At 35.4% G+C, this 22,418-nt stretch overlaps 2 protein-coding genes across 2 annotated transcripts; one reads left to right on the top strand and one right to left on the bottom strand.

Annotated features, from left to right (window-relative positions):
• Positions 1 to 1,947: 1,947 nt before the first annotated feature.
• On the bottom strand, positions 1,948 to 13,359 carry LOC146168402 (coiled-coil domain-containing protein 175-like). Its single transcript, XM_083388735.1, has 19 exons — positions 13,213 to 13,359; positions 12,567 to 12,652; positions 11,884 to 11,995; positions 10,581 to 10,794; positions 9,093 to 9,246; positions 8,133 to 8,188; positions 7,920 to 7,983; positions 7,754 to 7,863; positions 7,518 to 7,599; positions 7,281 to 7,417; positions 6,745 to 6,855; positions 6,474 to 6,545; positions 5,941 to 6,076; positions 5,317 to 5,503; positions 4,401 to 4,564; positions 3,996 to 4,148; positions 3,586 to 3,747; positions 3,294 to 3,441; positions 1,948 to 2,810 (listed from the first exon to the last, which is right to left on the bottom strand). The coding sequence occupies exons 1-19, from the start codon at positions 13,304 to 13,306 to the stop codon at positions 2,569 to 2,571; spliced, it is 2,484 nt and encodes an 827-aa protein (XP_083244861.1). The 5' UTR covers positions 13,307 to 13,359; the 3' UTR covers positions 1,948 to 2,568.
• Positions 13,360 to 15,412: 2,053 nt separating this feature from the next.
• On the top strand, positions 15,413 to 21,615 carry LOC146168401 (dynein regulatory complex subunit 10-like). Its single transcript, XM_083389273.1, has 9 exons — positions 15,413 to 15,570; positions 17,358 to 17,569; positions 17,885 to 18,096; positions 18,219 to 18,367; positions 18,548 to 18,673; positions 18,740 to 18,862; positions 20,259 to 20,383; positions 21,023 to 21,140; positions 21,495 to 21,615. The coding sequence occupies exons 1-9, from the start codon at positions 15,460 to 15,462 to the stop codon at positions 21,603 to 21,605; spliced, it is 1,287 nt and encodes a 428-aa protein (XP_083245399.1). The 5' UTR covers positions 15,413 to 15,459; the 3' UTR covers positions 21,606 to 21,615.
• The last annotated feature ends 803 nt before the right edge of the window (positions 21,616 to 22,418 follow it).

Genomic DNA, 22,418 nt, shown 5'->3' with positions numbered 1-22,418 from the left:
TTTGTTTACAGGAGCTTGTTAAAGAGTTGAACGCCAAAAAAACCCTCCTTCTCCCCCAGTATACTGTGGTATCAACGCAGTTTGAAGAAACTTCGTCTCGCTACAAGAAAATGAGAGACAACCTTGTTCTAAAGAACCGAGAAGTAAAAGACCTAAGGGACGCGATTGAGAGTTGTCGATTCAGATTATCAGGTTTGTCTCACAGTAAAGGCAATTGACAAGCAACATAAAAGAGAAGTGTTCTCAAGCTTGGTGGTATCACTGGGGGTCACATATGTGTGTTATCAGATCGTCACAGAAGACACAAAATTGAAAGTTTAACATTTAAAAAGCTACGCTTTAAGTTAGACGTGCTTTAAATCCAAAATATACGTCCGTTCGACAGAAATTTTACATTAAGTATGTTTCATGATGTTTTGCTTTGTTTTACCTTACTCTGTAAATTGTGACGTTTTATTTTAAAGACTAGGCTATATCCATTTTTGTCCTGGCACAGCAGCCGGACCATTTTGCGACCAAAGTATATCGCTATAGATTGTGTTTCGAATTAGACATGACTATTTTAAATTACAGAATTGACTGAGGCGCGTTCCCAAATGAAAGCAAATCTGAATAGCGTCAATCGCGCTTTGTTGTGGCAAATTGTAGAGTCACGACGCGACACAAGATCGGTTTCCCAGAAAATCTACCAAATTCTGCAGATCAGAGAAGCCTTGCAGCAGCAAAATGAATCTTTCGGCGTGAAATGCAAAGAAATACAAAAAATAATGAAACGTAATGCTTTACAAAAACAGTCGTTTGTAGCTTTAATTCGAATATAAAAAATAGGTATGCCGCACTGTAGTACCAATACCCATTTAATACCGAGTTACATTCTTACACACGTTTTAAAAATAAATTAATAGCTAGCTTGCAATAACAGTAGTCTAGTGACCTCTCTATAATGTTTATAGGTTTTAACTAAGGTACGTTACGCTCTTACGGCATGTAGCTATTGTGACTTGATAAAGTTGGCGCGCCAAAACTGCTAACCCGTGTTCTCCATACCTTTTTACTATTATACGAAGCCCACATAATGAAATTTCCATGGTATATAAGCTTTATATAAGCTATTGCTGCCAGGCATAATATCAGGTTTGTAGAGCTCTTCTGGCAAATGTAAAAAAAAAAAAATCCTTTTCCTTTGTTTATCGTGCACTGTACTAGTCGCATTCAGTGTTATTTACCCTGATGAAGACGACCTGTATAGGACGTCGAAACGTCGGAATAAAAATTACATTTGCCAGAAGAGCTCTACAAACCTGGTATATAAGCTTTATTTTTAATTCCGTTTCCCTTAAGAACCTACATGATACACAGCTATCGCTTTCGGTCTTGAAAATGTGACCATCTTGTTATCACTATACGCTATGCAGACGAATCGGATGAGTTGGATTGCTTCGGGCAGCTTGTGACGATTCACGGCATCAAGTTGGATCAGATTCAGTTTGACATGCACATGAACATGGAGAATGAAGCCAGGCTAAGGGGCGATGCCAACAAAAGAGATGAGGAAATCTTGTCCAGTATCGCCGTTATAAAGGCACTAATATAATATACTCTTTTTCCTAAAAATTTTAAATTGCTTAGTTAAAATAGGCAGAAATGTAGTTTGGGTGCATGGCGTGGTGTCGCGTTGGATCTCTTAACAGCGTATTAAGTTACTGCGCGTTCGCTTATTTGTTACATCTTATTTGTATTCACAACATAGTCTTATTAATTTTTATCAAGTAAAGTCACTCTTTATTCTATAGGATCTTAGCAAAATGCGTGGAAATCAGCTCGGGGAAACATGGGAAAAGATGGACGACCTTATTGAATTATTCTCACCAATGGACAACCAAGAAGGTAAATGTATTTTTTCTGGCTTGCGTTGCACAAATTTTTGTCAATTTTTAGGACATGGCATTGCTGGGTTATAGGCTACAATATAATTGGATAAGGCCGTCCGATCTCATATTAACTGACGTCATTATTATGCAAAAATGGTTGATGAAATTTAAACGTGCAAAGGTTATGTTTTCCAGATAATTAAACCCGCTCAAGTTAAAGTTTGCTTAATGATAACAGTTTATCAGTTCTAAAAATGTTGCCTTTTAAGGTAGAAACGCTACGTCCAATTGTAAACCATTGCTAAAATCTCCGTTAAGTTTTGTTTCGGATCGGTACCGATAAAACCCAGTTTTGCACAAGTATTTAACCTATATATTTATCGTATAGAACTCACGAAGACACCTCACAAAACAAAAAGTACCCGAAATCAGAACAAAAAAAAGTCGTCTGGAATTTCAGTTCACCTCTGTTTCTAAAGAGCGTATTGTTCTATTATCGCATGTCAAGGCAAAAATAAATAAAAATGCGTCAAGTAATAGGCTTCAGTAATCAAGGACGGAAGGGTAGACACTACATGGTACCACAGTGTAAAAGCATCAGGGCGTAATGTGACGGCAGTATTAGGGCAATTAACTTGTCTCGGTAGAGTTAAAAGCTCGAAGGACAGCTTATGGTAACTACATAGTCTTTTCACGATCACGTGGTTCCTATTGGCGCCAAAATTGTCCTGGACCCGTCTTGAGAAAAAACTCCGGATCGACTTTTTGTTGCTTTGATTGAATGTCGCTTGGTCTGCGGGGTCCGAATTCTTTCAGGTGTTGCGGCTAAGGGCGGGGGCAACAAGCCAGTGCTGCTGGCGTGAAGCTTGATTTCCGATTTTGAGGCCGGCTTGCGAGGGAATACGTTGATAGACGACTTTCGATTTCCTCTTCGCGTATCTGGAGAAATATTATTATGAAAGGGATTTAAAGCTGTGTTGGTAAAGGAAAACCTACCGTTATTTGATTCTCTTCAATTAAAAAATAAGAATTATGTCGACTAGGAAAGGCGGTAAAATGTAACTAGGTGGTATTAAACAGTCCAGAAAGAACATCCGCTAAAACCTCATAAAAACTTTTTTCAAACTAAATGTTAACACTCGAAGAATTTGTGCGAGAATTAAAACTATTTACGATACAAAAGAATAAACCCAACTTTTACACTTTTAAACGTAATCCTTACTTCCTAGAAACGTTTTGCGAAAAATATACGACCTACATACAGCCTAGATCTCTACGCAAAACACATTTAAAGAAATGAAATATAAACAAAACGCCTAACTAAGTAAACTAAGTTAAAAAGGTAGCAATTTTTTTCTAGCGGATATCTACTGAAAGGAGTATCTTAGTTGCCGAAAATTGTAACAAATTGATTCTGCCAACCTTTCGGGCGTCGGCTTCCAACGTTCTCGACGAATCCAGTGAGAGAGTCGAGTTCATTTTTTAGATTGCTGGAGATTCCATTCAATGTAGCGGCTCGTTCGTGCGTCTCTTCCTGCAACCTGCCAATGCCCTTAAGGATCTTCTTGTCCTGTCAAGTCACAAAAAAACATTTGCGGTTTACAGCTATATATATGCGAAGCTTTTTGCATTCCTGACGATTTAGCGACCAGATTTAGCGACCTGACGATTTAGCGACCTGTTACATGCTATCTCAAAAGCGCACAGCAGTCACCTGGTCAGCAGAGGCCTCCTCCATGGCGATACAGACATCCCAGGCTTCGGAAAACTGCTTCTGTAGATTCTCTAGCTCCACGAACACCAGACGGTTGTTGGCTGCGTGTGACTTCATGTCCGCCGTCAGCGTGTCGATGTCGGTTTGGATAGTTGCTCCCTCCTGTTAACGATAACATATTATTTACAACAAACCGCACGTTGTTCTGGAACAGACATTCGACAAAGCTTAATTTTACCGCTTCTGTTGTGTTGATAAGCGGTACAGTGGAGATAGATTATATTAGAGTTACCCGACTGTTAGGACGTAACGTTTTTTGGTATAAAGTTAATCAAACGAACAGGAGTCTTGACTTAACTGTGCGCTACATGGAAACAGCTTAACAAAGTGAAACACGTTTTCGATATTACCTCCGAGAATTTGAGGTTCTCGTTGGTGAGTTGCTCCAGGTTGGCCGCGGTTTGGTAGATGGCCGCCTCCAGCTTTATCCGGGCAGCGGCTTGTTCTTCTAGCTGAGACAAGCCTCCCTCGCGCTCTTCTTGCAAAGCCTCCTTCAACTTAAGCTGAGAACCGAAGGAAATCAATGGTTTATTGTGGAACGTTACTGTTTGAAATTCAGTTCAACGCGTTGATTCGGGGCTGTGATCAAATCGGGAAGAATAACTGTCCTTTACACATCGCAGGCGAAGTTTTATGAGATGAACTGTCACTATTTAATAAACTATATTGATTTTCATTTCATTTATCAGAATAATATACTGTCCAACGTCTTTCAAAACTTGTCAACTATCAATTTACGTCGTATAGAGACTTACGTTTGGTTTTGTCAATTGTGAGGTCAAAAGTTTGACTCTTGAGATTTGTTCGTTGACGCTCTTTTCTTTGTTCCGGACCGCCACAACCTCATCCTTGAGATGATTGTATTCGACGCTCCTCTCATCTAGTTCAATCTGTAGCTGCTCCACTTGTGGCTTTTTCTCTGAATTTCACAAAACAGTTGTGTAGAGTAAAACAAATGGATCAAACAAACTTGAATTACGTATCTTTTTGTTTGAGGAAGTTACTTGGTCATAAGCGGTCCCCAGTACATTTGGTTGAGTATTTTAAATTTGGCGGGGAAGGATCGACGTTTGTATAGGTCATTCGTTACAACTTAAAATTAATATATTTATCTAAATTTATTTTTGTTAAATATTGGTGCTAGTGAAAGTAACAGCTTAGTAGCATTATAAATTTCGGATGTATCACTCTCTTAATATTTTAATGTGCCTGCTGCGCCTTGTCTGAAATACCCGTCGTTGCCCAGGTTGAATGAAGTATTTACCAGTTTAATTCTAACTGGTAACCCACTATTGGCGTTAGTCCGGCAATTTAAATAAGTTACAACTAAAATAAACGCAATAGTTTGCGAAATTAATCTAAGTTTTGCTTGGGTATACAAACTGAAATAATTCATTGTGCTGTGGGCTGTTTATCATCATTGTATATTACGAGGTAACATGTCCATGTAAATTTTGCTAGCCTCGTGAATACAGTTAAAAATTTAAAAAGCTCAAGGAAATTGCAATGTAATTTCTAAACTGCAATGTTGTGTGTTATTTCTGATGGTACGACGAAATACTCGACTATAGCATACAACACTTTTTTGAATTGATCGACTTTGCGTGATATCCAAACACGTACTCTCTGCTAGACCGGCGAAAAATCAAGTCAAATATATTTAGAATGAACCTTGCGCAAAGTCGGCCTTCCGATCGTTGTCTCCGCGCAGCAGCTCGACACTCGTCTTGAGCCGCTCGATGTCCATCGTTAACGTTTCCTTCATCGTCCTGAAGCTGCTCTGCCCCACTTCGAGTCGGACTTCGAGCGTCTCGACGGCGCGCCTATTCTTGAGCGTCTCGCGATTCAGCCACATGCTCTGCGAAGAGTTTGCGTCGCTTTTTAAAATAGTCGATTGGTTTGGCAGTAAATGGAATTTTATTCCTTTATGGATACCTTATATATCTTGGTGACTTGGTAATGGATCGGTCACGATACCACCCTGTCGGGCTATACTATCGTTATCATAAAAATCGCCAATCCAGGTTTGATTAAAAAATTTGTCTAACATCCCATTTAAGTACAGCAGCTGTGTCAGCCTGTCAGGTAACGTGTGGTGCTGTGAGGGGTGTACTTTAATAATTTATGCAGAAAACGCAAAGATGTTAGAGATGAGGCTAAATATTTATTGTACAAGACTTAGTTTTATACACAAGCGATGTAAGATAAATTGCTTTAAATATATACCTGTGTATATTCAGTCAGACTGGCGTAAGTTGATTAAAAGACGGCGTCCACTCCAACAAAAACTGTTACCTTTGTTGTTAGCTCGTTGTGTTTCTTTCGCGCGTCTTCGATCGACGAGGTCATATCGTTCATGTACTTGACCTCTTCGTTGCGGAAATTTTCGAGAACTTTTTCCGACTCGTCTCTCATCTCCTGCACCTTGAATCTGCGAAACAGCAAAAGTGATGTTTTACTTACGTGAGCATCCGACTCAATCCACTATAAGCTCTAATAATAGTACTCCAGAAAACATAAATTAAGCAAGGAACTATATTGTATGCAATTCTTGAGTGCCTAATTATTGATTGGGTCTAATGCGTATTTATAAACTTTTTTACCTTGAATAAATAGACGAATTGTAATAAACATTCCCGATGTCTATAAAAAATAGTTTATTTACTTAAAAATCAAAATAATGTATTTTCTTAAGGTAAAATTAATTAGTCGACGAAATGCATAATTTTTTGTACGTTTGGTTCCGGATGGCGTGTTAAATCCACTCTGTGATGACCATTCAATGCCTACAACAGAACTTTGAGGTTCAAACTGTCACAAGCCCTCACCTTTCCTGTCGTTCTTCCCCAAGTGATGCTTTGTATTCGTCGATTTGGGTGTTAAACGTCGTCACTGTTGCTCTACGTAACACATTTTTTATGTAGAGATTTGTTATAGTTTATAAACCAATCTTGTGTTAGTGTAAAAAAATACCACCGCTTTATATATGCGCTATGTTAAACACTCGGGTAAAGAAATTTATTACCAACTAACCTTTACAAAATAATAGTAGGTATATTGAATGTATACTATACACAGCCCCGCAATTTGGCAACTTACATATGATTCTCCTCCAGCAGAACAAGTTTCTCTTTTACGTTTTTGTTGCTTTGCGTGTAAGCCGCCGCCTCCTCCACCTTCGTTCTCGTTTGCTTCTTCAACTCTACCACCCTAACAACCAACCAACCTTAATTAAATCATATGTAAGAATACAATTCATAACCTGGTAAATTTTTATTAGTCTGGGTATTTTTTGTCGCTTTGACAAAACGACTTTTAGATAAGCGATAAACGGACAGTTTTGCGAAAAGTGCTATATTAGTATTTTTTTCATTGTTTATTAAATTTCGAAATTGTCTATTTCGGATCTTTTTTATACATTTTCCTAAATAATAAAAAAAAGTATAGAATACTGCATAGGAGCGGCGTGAGTATTTATTATATAAAAAAGAAATAATAAATACTCGGTCAGTTAGACACTCTTGACTTGCAGGACTCTGCTGCTTAAAAATTAATTAGAATTTCTTTAGAATTTTGTAATGATTTTAGTGTAAAAACCGATACCATTTATTAATAATAACAACGTGGTGACTAACTTAATTGCAGCTTTCTTGGCCTTCGCAACTGCTTTGCTCTTCGCTTTGTTTGCTTCGTCTCTTTTCTCTTGCACCACGTTCTTTTCGTTGTAAACTATTTCATGATCTTTCTGCGCTTCTTGTAGTTGCTCGTTAACCTTTTAGGTTGAAATAAGTTTCATTCGCTGTAAGCTTTAAATGCACTTTACAATTCGTACAAACTCTGTTGCAAAACTGGGAAATAAAACGTAAACGAACCGCTCTAATTTTCTTCTCCAGCTCTTCGATTTTAACGTCGTATTCAGCTTGTCGTTTGCCTTTTGCAGCCAGTAAAGTTTCCCTTAAATTGGTAAATAAATAAATGTCATGTTTCGGTATAAAAACATTTTTTAATGCTTTATTGAAAAGTTACGAATTAAGCCAACCAAATTTTTGTAATTATAATATTGTTTTAGTAGCACAAAAAAATGTTTAAAATACTTTTATTTGCCTACTTTTCGAAGTGCAACTGTTGATTAGATATCTTTTCTCTCTTTATTTTGTCGGCGAGTTGAAGTGATTGCATTTCCAGGCGTGCAAATGAATTTTCGGACCGACGTAACTCCTATGCAAAGCACACAGGTAATGGTGCGAATGCGGCTCACAATTTGTAAATCTTACCTTTTGTTTTTCGTCCATTTTAACTCCTGCCTCCATTATTTTCTCTAAAATCTTGTCTGTTGCCCTAAAAAATACCAGTAAATTGCTGCAGGATAAAAGGTTCACGAAAGTAAAATGACCACACTATAAAATCTATGGTTATTCACAAGGTTTATGTAGTATTGTGCGGCTCTTATTTTATTTGCATTAAATATTGAAAATATACAAACGCACCTTTTTTCATCGGCGTTTTTTTGCTTCTGCTCAGCTATCGCCGCATTTACGATGTGCTAAAATGTAAATTTTTACGGAAAAATATTTCTGTATTTTATTGTCGATAAATCTTATAGAACAGAGCTGTTTTTCACATGTTTATAAGAATTTTTAGTTCGGAAAGGAAGAATAAACACACTATCCACATTTGAAGGTACCGTTAGTCAGAAAAGTATGTAGGGTCAAACCTCATATATAAGTTTAAATTGCCAAATACAGTATTTATTAAGAAAATATCATCGTTATTTTTCACAAAAACTATGGTTTTAGCAGGATCGAAGCAAAACACTTGTACATCGCACCGGGCCTCACAACAAGAGGATAGAGTTTTGCTAGATTTTATTATAAAAAATGTACGTTAAAAACTATAGAAAACATTTTTGTTATTGTTTTATTCAAAATAATGTATATCTTAATGGTGAAAATAACGGCCCAAATAGACGTTAAAAGCGACATGCTTTATTTTCAAACGTTTCGGCAATTTCTAATGCCATCATCAGTGATATGAAGGCCTTCATAGTGTTCCAAATGTATATCTTTTTATGCAGAATTTTCATTTAACGTGTTACTTTTCTCTCCAGCTAAGAACCCCGTTTCAAATACTTTTGGACATGTGGAACTTATATGTTGATACTGAATTAAGCATTAACTTTTCTTACAATCATTCTTTTTTCACGATAAGTTATAATTACAATTGTAAAATCTGAATTTTTCAAAAGATGAGAAAAATAACTAAGTAGGCCTATTATGACAGTGAAAGATGCATACACATCCATGTACAACAACTGTGATCTATCCCTTCTGAATATTATGTTTACGAAAATCGGCGCCCCATATTGCAGTTTGTACCGGGGCCACACTGACGAATTTACAGCTCTGGGTCTTGGGCATAGTTATTTTAGAAATCACTCAGCAACTAACCACGTCCTTCATCATTGTTTCTTTCATTTCTGCAGCTTCCGCTCTCACGACTTCCATATCCTCAGCGAGGTTTTCATGGCCAACATCAATCTCTGTAATATGGTGCTGCACATCTCGCAGGGCGTCGCGTGTTTCATTCAGGACGATTTGTTTGCTGACAAGCATAGCAGAACCATTATCGTTTATAAAGAATGTTGTTGTTTCCAAACAATATAAACGTTGTTGTTTTCCAAACAATATAAGACAATATAAACTTGGGCCCGAATTCCGAGTCTGACTCTGGTCAATTTTGCAGATTCCAATAGGTCTCGAGCCCAGCTCTGACTCTACAGCCTGTATTCCGCTCATTCACGCAAGTAAAATCGGGTGGATGTAAAGTACAGTAGGCCTATTCCACTCATAGGGTTGTTATATAACTCATTCACCCACAATAAGTGATTGGAAAATATCCAACCATATGGTATTCAACCTTAACAATTTACAGTTGGCGGCCTTATTGTTTCGTATTTTGTACCATGCGCACGCCGGACTTGAGTAGTCTTATGTAGTCTTATTAGAGTCCGACTAATAAACCGACTTCAAATAAACCGACTTCATTAAGCCCCGAGTCCGACTTCGCAGCCCTGGTTTTAAGTTAGTGGTCGACAAACTGTGGGCCGCGAGCAAATGTTTGCATTTCATCGTTTTTTTAGTGGACCGCGAGCTATCTAGCATTATTTCAATTTAATTTTGTAGTTGTGGGCCGCGTGGTAGACGTACATTCATTGAACTGTATTTTGAAAGTTGGTGTGGCTAGTGTTTTTTATGACTCATTGATGCAGTACAGGGCCACCAGGGATTGTGCCCCCAAAGATATACTTTCAACCATGAAAACTATACTTTAACTATGGAATTACAATTTATTTTCACTTTCGCAAACTATTACTTGTTTTAAGGTGAAATATTCAGCTGAAAGATCTTATGCATAAGATCTGTGGCATGTTGCTCCGTGTGACTCGCAATCTCTGTTAAATTCGACTTAAAATGAAACAAAATTCGAATCTATTTTATATTTTTATGTGCTTGTGTCACGTATCCTTTTCATTGAATTTCTGCCAATTTACAACAAACATTTGCATTTTACGAAGTGCGCATGCTACATAGTTGCTTGGAAATTTGCTGGAGAACACCAATGTTTTTAAGATTCATGTTTTACAACGTCATGGTATAATGTTATTGGGTGACGAAAAAATTCATGAACCCTTCAAACAAAATCCTGAAACCACCCCTGTTGTCATGGTTGTTTCATGTAGTGGGTGTTTTACAGTATTTTTAACCGCAAATACCACTTTGCTGACCACTACCGATAGGCATAACATCCATTAAAACATCTCTTATAGTCAACGGTGATGGTAAATGATTATAAATATACGAAATTCACCGCACGACTAAAACAATGAAAGAAATTGTGGTTTTTAATCACAAAACATACTTTGTCACAAAACTCACTTTGCCTTATCTGACATTCTTTGGTTCAGGTGGGCAATAATCATATCATGCTCCTTTCGGATCTGCCTGCATTCTGGATTTAATTTGTTGTTTTCCTGTGACATTGCAACATGACTGTTTGTGAGTCTTTCTGCTTCAACTTGAGCTACATCAAGTCTCTTCTGCAGCAATTTCATGTCAGCTTCATTTGATGTTCTTGCAGCCATAACTGACTCTACAGAGATAAACATATGATTTAAAAATGAATAGGAAATTTTTACTAAAAAAGTAAATTATATTGTAAAGAATACAGTCTGTTAAAACAAATTTACAACACTGTCAGTCAGCTGTATAACTTTATTGGAAATACTTTTTTGGTAAACTTACTCATGTATTTATTCATAACAAAATCGCTGATGTTGGACATATTGAAATGGTGTCTCCACATGTGCAAAAATGTATATTTTAATACATTAATATATATTTATTTATTTATATACATATACCATTACCCCGAAAATTTCATACAAGCTATGTCCTTAATTCAGAAACAACAGTTTGTAGAAAATACATTGGATCAGTTAATTGAGGCAAAATAGTGGATACCAACCTTGTCGGCCCCCTTTCCAGTTCGAGAAACTTGTGTGACACACCAATTTTATGATATTATACATACCAATTACATAAAATATTACCAGATTACAATCATATACCGTTTGGCAAAATGTTCACATTTGTAGACAAAATTTGGCTAGAAAGTCTGGAGTTACCCCCATACATCACAACAACTAAAGTTATAGTTTAAGAATATATTAAACTAACCTGAACAAAACAATAGGGATTGATTTACTTCAGGCTTGCAATAAAAAGTCTAAAATTATTTTGGTATCGATAAAGAAGAAATTTAATAAAAGTATTTTGTTATCTCGCGTTTCTGTCAAAAGTGGGGAAACTGTTGTTACAGAGAATTCATTTTTGTATAAATGTTGCAAGTTCAGAAAGTTTTATTGAGTCTCACAAAACGACTTCAGGAACCAAATGCCCACTGTTCCTATTTTTTTAGACTGAAGCTGTACTACGACAATGGATTGAAAATAAGAGTCAAGGTGTCATAATCACAACCCAGTTACTAAAGCAAATTTAATTAACACAAAAGGTTAGATTGCTCCTTCTACTCCTAATTTTTTTAGTTTATAAAGTTTGATTTTTGCTTATTTTGGTTTAACAAATAGTACATGGATCCACACATATCAACCCCCAGTTTGGAAACCCCTGAGCTAAACGCATAATCCTAATTGTTGCTAATACAAACTGTTTAAATTACCTTCCATTTCTTTCTTGTATTTTTCTGGTAGAATTTGTAATGCATATCGCTTCTTGCTTGATTTGATTGTTTCAACCTCTAATTGATCATGAAGGTTTTTACATTCAGTTTCCTAAATGATTAGAGTATGGTCATATAATTAAACTGGTCAATAATCCTAATATACACAACATATGGTTCTTTAAAATAACAACATGTGGACAATTATTTTTTGACTCAAGGTGTCACAACGCTAGTCCATAACAGATAACCCAATCAGTCAATCAAATGAGGATTTTCATGCTTGAAACTGTCGTGCAGTTTAAATTTTATTAGAATTAGTTTCGAGTTACAATTTTTGAAGTGCCGAAAAAAATCAGCTAACCGTTTTCAAGTTAATTGCATATACCCAAAAAAATAACCAATTTGTCTTCCACTGTAACTTACAACAATAAGACAGTCATGTAGTACTTCATACAACAATATGTTGTTTAAAACAATTTATTCCTAATAGGTCAAAATTTTGTCAAAAAAATAATTTTGGGGGCAAATAATGTCAAAATTTAGAACTTTTTGGTCAAAACAACTCGCCTAATTAATTATAAATAAGCACAGGTAATTTATTTCATTAAAGACTGGCTGGTATTTACAAAAAACATGAAATGCAAATTATTTTTCATTCAGCATTGAACTTAAAAACCTACCAGTTGGGATAATCCTTGTGCAACTGCTTGAAAATCCTCTGAAACACTTTTTTCAAATGGACCAGAATCATCTTGAACCTGAAGTTCTTCAAAAAACAACAACTATCTAAGCTATAATTAAGCACTACAAAGTATAAACAATTTTAATACACATAACATATATCATCTAGTTGCCTATGGGCCAGCCAGTCTAGAAAGTATGGCACATATAGCAGGTCCAAGGCTGACAAATCGGGTGCACTTTCTGATTTTCTGATGCACCAAAATGTATGCCGCACAAGCGTTTTACACATTAGGGGTTTAGTGCACATTTTTTCAGGGTGCACTTTTAAAAGGTTGAAAAAAACTCGCGCCTGATGTACCTGCCATACTTTCCAAAGATGTTGGCCAGCATGGACTTGAAAGAAATCTTGCGGTGCACAGCTGAAAAAATCTGAGTGGCATATTTGAATTTTGGGTATGCAGGTTTAACCTGTTAAAAAAAACTAACAGGTGCTCTTGTCACGATTTCCACACTGGTGTCTGGACAATGGGCAATGGGAATGTTTAACACTTTAATGAATCAGTTGTTATTTGACCCAAATTTGAAAATGCAGTATATTTAGATAAAAGTTTAAAAACAGAATGTAACAGATCTAATGCATACTTAGTGTTTGTACACGATGAATCGTAGCAGATACAGTCTGAGGGTTCAAAACACTTGTTTTAGAAAAATCCTCTTCAGTTTCTGACTGTTCCATTTTGTTTGACACAGCTGTATTAACCAACGTAAGTAGAAATCTTTACATAAATATATTCCTACAGTATATTTAATAAAAAATTATTTATGTAATGTAATTTACAAAGTTAGTTACAACCAGAATGGCAGAATTCTGGCGACTTGGCGACTATGTCGGCCAAAGAATCAGCCAGAAAACCAAAGAAATTGGTGCAAAAAAAATTTAAGGAAAAAAAATTTTTTTTTCCTTTTTTTTTCAAAAATCCTTGTGGTTGTCACACATATTTAATCACATCTATTTTGAACAGCGGAAATAAGTTATAACAATACACACTATAATTGGCAGAAATAAATTCTGTTACTGTGTCATTTTGAAAAAGTTATGGTAGTGTGAAGCATGTTATAAAAACATAAAACTGTGAACGCAACAACAACCAATAACTTTACATAAGAAAGTCAATTATTACGTAACAATAGTCGGAAAACTACTACAAGTTCGCAGTACGAAAATTGCCATTTAAGGTTAAAAGTTACCTGTCCTGTTTGTTACTATTGTTACGTGAACTTTTTATAAAATTTAGGCTATAAGTACTTTTATGTAACGCCCCCTTATGTGCATTCAGCGTCCCCCAAATTAGAAACAGACCCAAAACGACCCCCTGTAACTCGCCAACGCCAACAAGGGGGCGGTACCGCCCACTTTGGGAACCTCTGGTGTAAGGCATATAGACTGTTTATTATTTTAAAATGTACACACTTTTGATCATACAATTATTACGTGTTGGCAGTTTTACTTTGCATTGGCAAGTACTTCTATATTGAGTTGAATTCCTGTATATTGAGTTGAATTCCCCATTCCTGTTGAATGTACATATATAACGTTCGCATCAACATATTAAGGATGTACCAGGCTATGCTTCTCCACCTAAGGCCTAAAGTATATTTTTGGTTGTTTAATTACGCAAATCCAAAAAATGTTCGCGCTTCGCGTGAACTTTAGCCTGGTTTTTCTAGGTTTATGTGTCTTTGTTTTCAACAAATCTATCCCAAAGGTAATATACATACTATGGGGCATGTTGCACTGTGACTGTGACAATTTCTATTAAAATTTATTATAAATATCATTATTTCGAGCAATATACTTTGGAGCATAATGGTTGGAGGTTGTAGTAAGACGTAATAAGAATATCAAAGCCCATACAGAAGTAGGTATCATTTTGGACGTTTCGAATAACTCTTTATTCATTTTCAACATCATGTTGAAAATGATGAAAATGAAATAAAGATGTTGAAAATGAATAAAGAGTTATTCGAAACGTCCAAAATGATACCTACTTCTGTATGGGCTTTGATATTCTTATTACGTCGAGCAATATAAATTGGAAATTTATCCAAAGAATATTTTTTCGTGCTTTTCAATCTGGTTTTGAGCAGCACGTTTTCACACAAGTTTGTCTGAAAACAGCTATCTATGTAACACTTTTAAAGCAAGAAAAGCAGACATGTACGTACACCCCCAGGCCCGAGGTTGTACCTTCACATGTCCCTTATGTATTTGTTAATGACTTGAAATCACAAAAATTTTTGCGCCTTCGGCGATACGTTTTGTTGTCTAATGTACTTATCAATAGCCTTGTTAATCGCCCAAACTTGGCAAGGTTCAAACATTACTTCTAGGCGAACACATCATTTAAGCTTAGGGGCGCGACCAAAAACCGAGAATTTTCGCCAAAAATGCTTGTCACCAGAAGGCTGGCAAGATTCTGCCAGCCTGGTTACGACTTGGAAACACTTTCTGTTGATTTTCTACAACTATTGAAATGTTAGTAATTCTGCTAGGTGTCGCTGCCACACCACACGTTTCCAAGGAAACAAGTTATTTTACTAAATCAGGACCTACAGAATGTTTGTTGGGCAGAAATACAATACTTTATAAATTTAATTTTAATTTCGTTTTAAGTATACTTTTTTTAAATAGTTAAGGAACAAAATGTATTTTACTAAAAAAACAATGTTTTTGTTCATTATTTTATTTGTTACCCTGGTGTTTTACCTTAGTATTTTGGATATTTTGTAAATGTTTTGATTTGGTGAAATTTGCTTATCGGCTTTACTAGCAGGAAAGTTGTTCACTGACTGTAACCTTATTCACATCCCATTAACTAACGGTCAGATATGACTGATGTATTAAATCCAAAACTGGATGTATTGTCTGAAAGCATATCTCCATTTGGGTATAAGAAGGGAAAGTCGTCGGGAAGGAGTGAAAGTGCCAACAGTCAACAGGTGATAACTCATTAATGTTTTAAAATTGTTCACAAAATGACTGTAGATTCCTAAAGTTTGTTGTCATTAAACCGTTAAAAACAGTTTTAACATAGGTGCTAAGTTTTAATCAATTAGAAAAATAACTGATAATTTTTAGGTTTATATTTTAGTCAATATATAAAGGAAGCTATATATAGGCTATTTGACCAGGAAACTGGTATTGGACCTTAAAATTCACACTACTGTCCAGTGTCTACGATTTGCAAAATTACAATAAAGTTTATTGCCAAAGTCGTTGACCTCTATGGAAAGCATGGCAATTAAGCATCCATCATTATTTCAAACAGACTCAACTTTTTCAACAGACTAAACCTGCACCACAAAAAGATAAATATGCACCCGATTTCCCAATATGTCATGGTAGTGGGATGCATTTTTAACCGTAGTTGGACCTGGTAACCCCGATTTTTTGGCTATGCACCTGTAAAATCTCATCAAATTCTGCTATACTTTATAGACTGGGCTGTTGAAGGTCCCAATTAAGTTCGCTTCATAGATATTCGAAGTTTAGTAGGTGGAAAATACGTTGAAACAAATAGTGCAAACGTTTGAGTTTGGACAATACCATCCTTAATATTATTAAATTTAATTTTCTCAGTTTTGCCTTTTTCTTGTTTTATTTTTAGAGGTAGTCATATTATGAAAAAAATACTAAACTGGGAAATTAAATTTAGCCTAAAAATACTTGACCACCCGAGCCCTAATCCACACCCTAACCCAAATGACATGTGTTGATTTACCACTTAGTTGAACGCATTGGGCCAAAATACATCAATGTGTAACATAACAATTCTCTAAACCCTTTGTAAAAAATTATTTTATGCCCACCCGAGTTTGGGCTCTTTCCCCAAGCGTTTAAATAAATATTAAATAATCACGCAATATTTGGGTTTCGGTAAAGTATTATTATATTTATCCTCCCAGTTTGTCATTTTTGTGATTATTGGGCAATGCGTTTAGCTCAGAAATGTGTAAAGTTAGGATTTTATGTAAGTCGGGGGTATCTAAAAGTATAAGTACTAAGCGCAAGCATAACAAAACGGTGACTTTGATTTCCAAACTAGAATGTTGTTAATAGGTTCATCTTTATAACGATACATTTTTGATTTCAGGCATGAAGTAGTATCATACTTCTAAGTTGCAAACTAATTCTCTAGCCATATACCGGACTTCAAATTTCAAACTTTGTGACCCAAATATCCTCTTTCATAAATACAGTCATTTGTTATATGTTTTAAATGAGGCAGACATTAAAAATCATATTATATATACTATTTAGTTTCTCATCTATAAGTCTAAATTTATCTTAATGTAACATAATAAACTGTTTATCTCATCTCAAGTTGTACCCAGGTGAAATGGATTCTGCAATATTTTAAATTATTTTATTTTTTCTTAAAGAATTTTAAATGAAAAAAAACTAAGCAGTAGCTACTTAAGCACACAGGTTTAGTAGAAGCTGGTTGAATAACAATGAGAGCAATATTGCCTGCTGCATCGTATTTCTCCATACATTTTTCTGAAGGAAAATTATATTGGTTGCCTGCTCGGGGCAATACGATGAGACTATAACTTACCTTGCCTGGTATTAAATTTGTTTCTATCATAAAAAAAACTACTCTTTTCAGATTAGGACTTTTTTCTATAACAATTTTGAATGGAATTAACTCCAACCTTAAAAGCTTATTATGGTATACTTATAGGTTGCTTTTACTTTAAAAGTATACACATATACATATTTAAAGGGTGTTTCAGCGGCCTTACGAATCTTAGAACCAACAAGAAAGAAGCTTGCAACAGTTGAAACACAACGTATTATTGAGTGTTTAGATGAGTGCATAAGAAGACATGAACTTACAGCAGCTATATATTACATCCTTCTGCCAAATGACACATTACTGGATAAATATAGCTTGGCTCTGGGTGTTGAGTTATTAACTGCAATAAAGTCACACAGGTAACACCTTATACTAATAAAAATGTACTGATCAACTGTATTGTAATTAATATTAATTGATTTACAACAACTTGATATAACAAATCAATGTTAAACACAAAGATTATTGGCATACAACAAGGTCTTAACTGACATAAATGCCAATGTCTAGCTTTTATTGCAATTTATGAATGCTCTAGTTTCAGTATACAACATAATATTAGTTGATAAATAACACTATCTGCGTTAACATTTATAAATTCCCATTTTTGTGTTATAAGCATTTGCATATTTAGCTTTAATCCCGTAAATCAAATCAGGATTGCTTTGGTAAAGGTCACTTTGTCATTCATTGGAGGATGCTTTGCATAATCAAGACAAATCAGTATTACTTCAAAGTCAGGTTTGTGAATCTTTGAAGAACATCCTGCGATTGTTTGCCAATAATCAGACAGTCTGTACTGCTATTCGTGGTGAATATTCACTCCAAGCAACCAGTGGAGCCAAAGCACTTAAAGAAACATCACAGTTAATCAAAAGTTTGATGGGTGAGTGAGAATACAATTAAAAAACAGCTTCATAAACTTCCTAATTTTATTCTTTTTATTTTGTCAGCTTTACATAACACTTAAGTTTAATCCTTTGTGTTTCATTTCAAAAAAAAAATTAGAGCTTCGTGCAATCATGTTTGAAAGGCTTCTCACAACTCCTGTGGAAGAAACTGACCGCACCAAGTATTTGCTGCAGGTTTCAGAACGAGAGAAGAGCAATACAACCGTCATTGACAAGCTACAAACACAGCTGGATGTTGCAATTGATGTAAGATGTAAATCTGTAGTAATTTTATGTCACTGTTCATATTTTTCTTTAAATTATCTTGAATATATAAAGTTAAAATATTTTTTAACAGTACAAGCTCACAGAAACCTATCTTCAAAATTTAAGATTAATCTCTTTTTTTACACAGTTGTTTATTTTAACTTGAAATTTGTAATCTAGGATAAAGAACAAGAACTGAGCAAACGAAACGAGTCAATTCGAAGGTTAAAAAACGATCTGCATCAAATTGAACAATTTTCTGAAGAGCATGTGAGAAGAACAAAAACAGAAGCCGACAAACAACAGGTAATGTTTGACGTGTTTGGCGATTACTACATACTTGAATTGACATTTTTAAATTTATTTTCATAGGCCGCTGATTCTCGCAGTAGCGAAGGTAAGATTGGAAAGCTTACCACTGAGATGGAACAACTTCAGGATCAGATGAGTCGAATGCTACAGGAAAACAGGGAGGTAGAACAAGCACTCAGGAAGGTAAGGGATTGCAATAGTAAGACAGCAGTAAAACAAAATATAAAGGCCCATAGAACAAAAACTTGCAAGCAAAAGAGAAATTCTGGTATACCCCAATAAATTTCGCTCACGTTTGTTTTACATTATTGGTCGAATTGTGAAGGGGTTACTTGATTGTCACTGGTCAGACACTTTCCACCTTTTTTTATCAAAAATAGTGTATGGTTTACAACTTAAACATTTTTGTGGCCGCGAATAAAACATATATCAATGCAATTAAAAAATGAAATGAATTACCAAGTTAAGCCTACAGCTATTTATGCATAACTAAAAATCTCAATCAAGACTCAACCTGTCGCAATACCGAATAACTCTGTAGCAAGGCGAAACAACTTCAAGTTTGCTCATTAAAGTTATTCGTTGTTCTAATTTCTCACGGTTGCGTAATATTTAGTACAAATTTTGTTAATGTATGACAATGTCCCACCCCCAAAAAAATGTATTTTCAGGCTATTTTAACTAAGTAAATGCAGATTTTTTTCGGACTCGGCGCGAATCTAATTAGGTTGCTAGTTTGTCTTAGCCCATTTTGATATAATTGTTTTAGCCCAAAGGTGTTGTACGTCCTATCACAACATCGAAAATAAAAGTTTGGTCAACTTAAACGATGAAAAGGCGTTTTGCGCTTTGCGCTAATCGATTACATCGTTATAACTTTTGTATTCCAAAGTAACACCTCTCCAATCTAAAACTTTAACCAAATAAACGAACTGTGTTCATAAGGTAACTTTTTATGATTTCACGTTTAGATGTAACTATGTGACGACACGTTATGACACAACTTGACGTCATCTCTGAAAAAATGTCATGCCACCCCAACGAAATTCTTAGATCCGCGCCTACTCTAGGTCGAATTAAAGTCAACAAACGCTGGATTGTTTGAAGCTAATTACTTTAAAGCAGTTTGAAGGTCACCAGTTTAGATTGTAGCCGAATTGATTTTTAATTGCATAGCCCTATGTTGCTAACTGGAACAGTTAAAATAAGCATCTTGTAACCTTGCGGCACAAAATAACTTAAGTGTTGTTCTGAATTACCATTCGAAAACTCGACTTAACAAGGATTGGCCAATATTTCATAGTCTTGTTAATTTAGTCGATTTGTTTACTAATGCGGGAGTAATTTGTTTGAAAGAATGAAATTGGTAGGTGATTATAATTATTCTATGCTTTAATTTAGACAATAGATTTAGGTTTAGCGTAACAAGTAACGAGAATGGTAACTCATTTTGAAACAACTTTGGTCGCACTGGAGCTAAACCGAAACTAAACAGAATTCCCCCAAAAAATCGAACCTCCATCCCAACCCTGCCCTAAACCGACTTCAAGAATAAAACCCGGCATATATGATATTGCAGCGCAAGTATAAGATTGAAACAGAGGTTGAGAATTGGATTACTAAGTACGATCAGGATATGGGAGAAAAGCAAGACGAATATGAACAGATCGACGCTGTTTATACAGAAGAAAAAAAACAGCTAAGGTACGACTCCGCCACTTACCCAATTATGCAAATGATGTATTAGGCAAAGTTTCATTCATTTGGGCATGGTTTAGTAAGTTTGGTCCACGTCATTGTGTTTTTTAGTTCGACTATGCAATAAACTAGACTAGAGCCTTCGTACAGTGTAACGACAGTAAATCGTCTTACCGGTTTCATAATAGATATGTTGGATAAACTAACATGTGCGATTATTATGAAAGATGTTTTTCATAGAAATTCTAACTTTCATAGCAGCTTTGTTAAGATCTGTATATAAAGACTTCGACAGGTTGCAATAAGTAGCAACAACTGCTATTTCGAAAAAGAGGCTGCGCACACGCATTTTTTCCAATTTTAAATATCCGATATCGACCGCCGCCGCACCTGTGAACGCAGGTTTAAAAAGATGACGATAGTATAATATTCGATTTGGTTCCTTAAACACAAAAATGTCTTTTTCTAACACTAATACTTTCGGGAAAATATGGTTTATGTTTTTCCGTATTTTAAGTAGGCCTATGACTTTACTTATACGTGACTACTTTAGATTTTACTCACGTTATTTCCAAACCGATACAAATTTAAATTCCTTTAACGGTTATGTCAAAATCCTGTTTTAAAACATTAAACTGTGTATAGTGAGCTTGAAGAGAAGTTTAAAGTGTTAGAAGAAGAATACAACAAGATTATGGAAGAGAGGAGGATCGCCCAGGAGGCCAAAGAAGCGAGGGAACTCGAGCTGGCACTCATGGCCAAGGTAAGTAATACGCGCCTCAAACTTTCGAAAAGCACGTCTCATGCTACAACCGGTATCGTTGAATACGATTTTTTTTAATTTTAGAGTTTATAAAAAACAAAATGATCTTTGTTTTGTAGATAGCTTAGTCCGCATAACTTTTAGTTTAGAGTTTTTCGCAGTATCTTATTGTGTCGAAATTCACAATTAAGGATAAGCCAACGAAGTAATGCGATAATAATTTTATAACATTTCGTTGTAATGCGTATAGTTGTCATCTGGGCCTAATATTAGCGAACGGACTTAGAAATTACATTAACTTGATATCTCTTGTGTGTTTGATTCTGATTTTTCAATATTTTATTTTTGTTTTAGGCTGCCATTACTGTACAAGCGTTTTTCCGTGCATACAAAGTTCGCAAAGCGCTAAAATCGAAGGCGAAGAAAGGCGGCAAAGGAAAGGGCAAAGGGAAAAAGAAGAAGTAAAGATAAATTCTTGTAGATATTAAAATTTGCCTGCGTGTATGTGTACTTTTAATAAACTTACCAATGTCGCAAATTGTCCTATTTAGAAATATCACAGAAGTAGCCTACTATAGGCAGATGTCCAATACCAACCTTAAAAAATCCAAGTCCTGTTTATCCAAAAAATAACAATATTAAAACAAAAATTTATATAAAATAACGTTTAAATAATGTTTATAATTGTTGATAGACCAACGGATGACATAAAAACGCCCTTCAGATTTAAGTATAGTCCGGGCTCTCAGGTGAGCGTACAAAACACATCCAGGTAAAATATCCCTGCAGACTGGTGTAAAGCAGAATATTGTTAAACTTGCTATGTAAAGATTTTATACTATATAAATTGGGAAAACTGGTCATTTTTGTGCACTACTTTGGTAGACAAAATAGTATCACTAGGGTTGGTAGGTAAAGCAGCGAGTTTAACGTGACGGTCTATTTTCTTATTCAAATCGCAATTGTAAAAAAAATAACGTTTAAATAATGTTTATAATTGTTGATAGACCAACGGATGACATAAAAACGCCCTTCAGATTTAAGTATAGTCCGGGCTCTCAGGTGAGCGTACAAAACACATCCAGGTAAAATATCCCTGCAGACTGGTGTAAAGCAGAATATTGTTAAACTTGCTATGTAAAGATTTTATACTATATAAATTGGGAAAACTGGTCATTTTTGTGCACTACTTTGGTAGACAAAATAGTATCACTAGGGTTGGTAGGTAAAGCAGCGAGTTTAACGTGACGGTCTATTTTCTTATTCAAATCGCAATTG

The sequence above is a fragment of the Ascidiella aspersa genome, chromosome 1, assembly GCF_963924565.1.
Source record: "Ascidiella aspersa chromosome 1, kaAscAspe10.2, whole genome shotgun sequence".
NCBI lineage: Eukaryota > Metazoa > Chordata > Ascidiacea > Phlebobranchia > Ascidiidae > Ascidiella > Ascidiella aspersa.
This window is presented reverse-complemented; position numbering and strand designations above follow the sequence as displayed.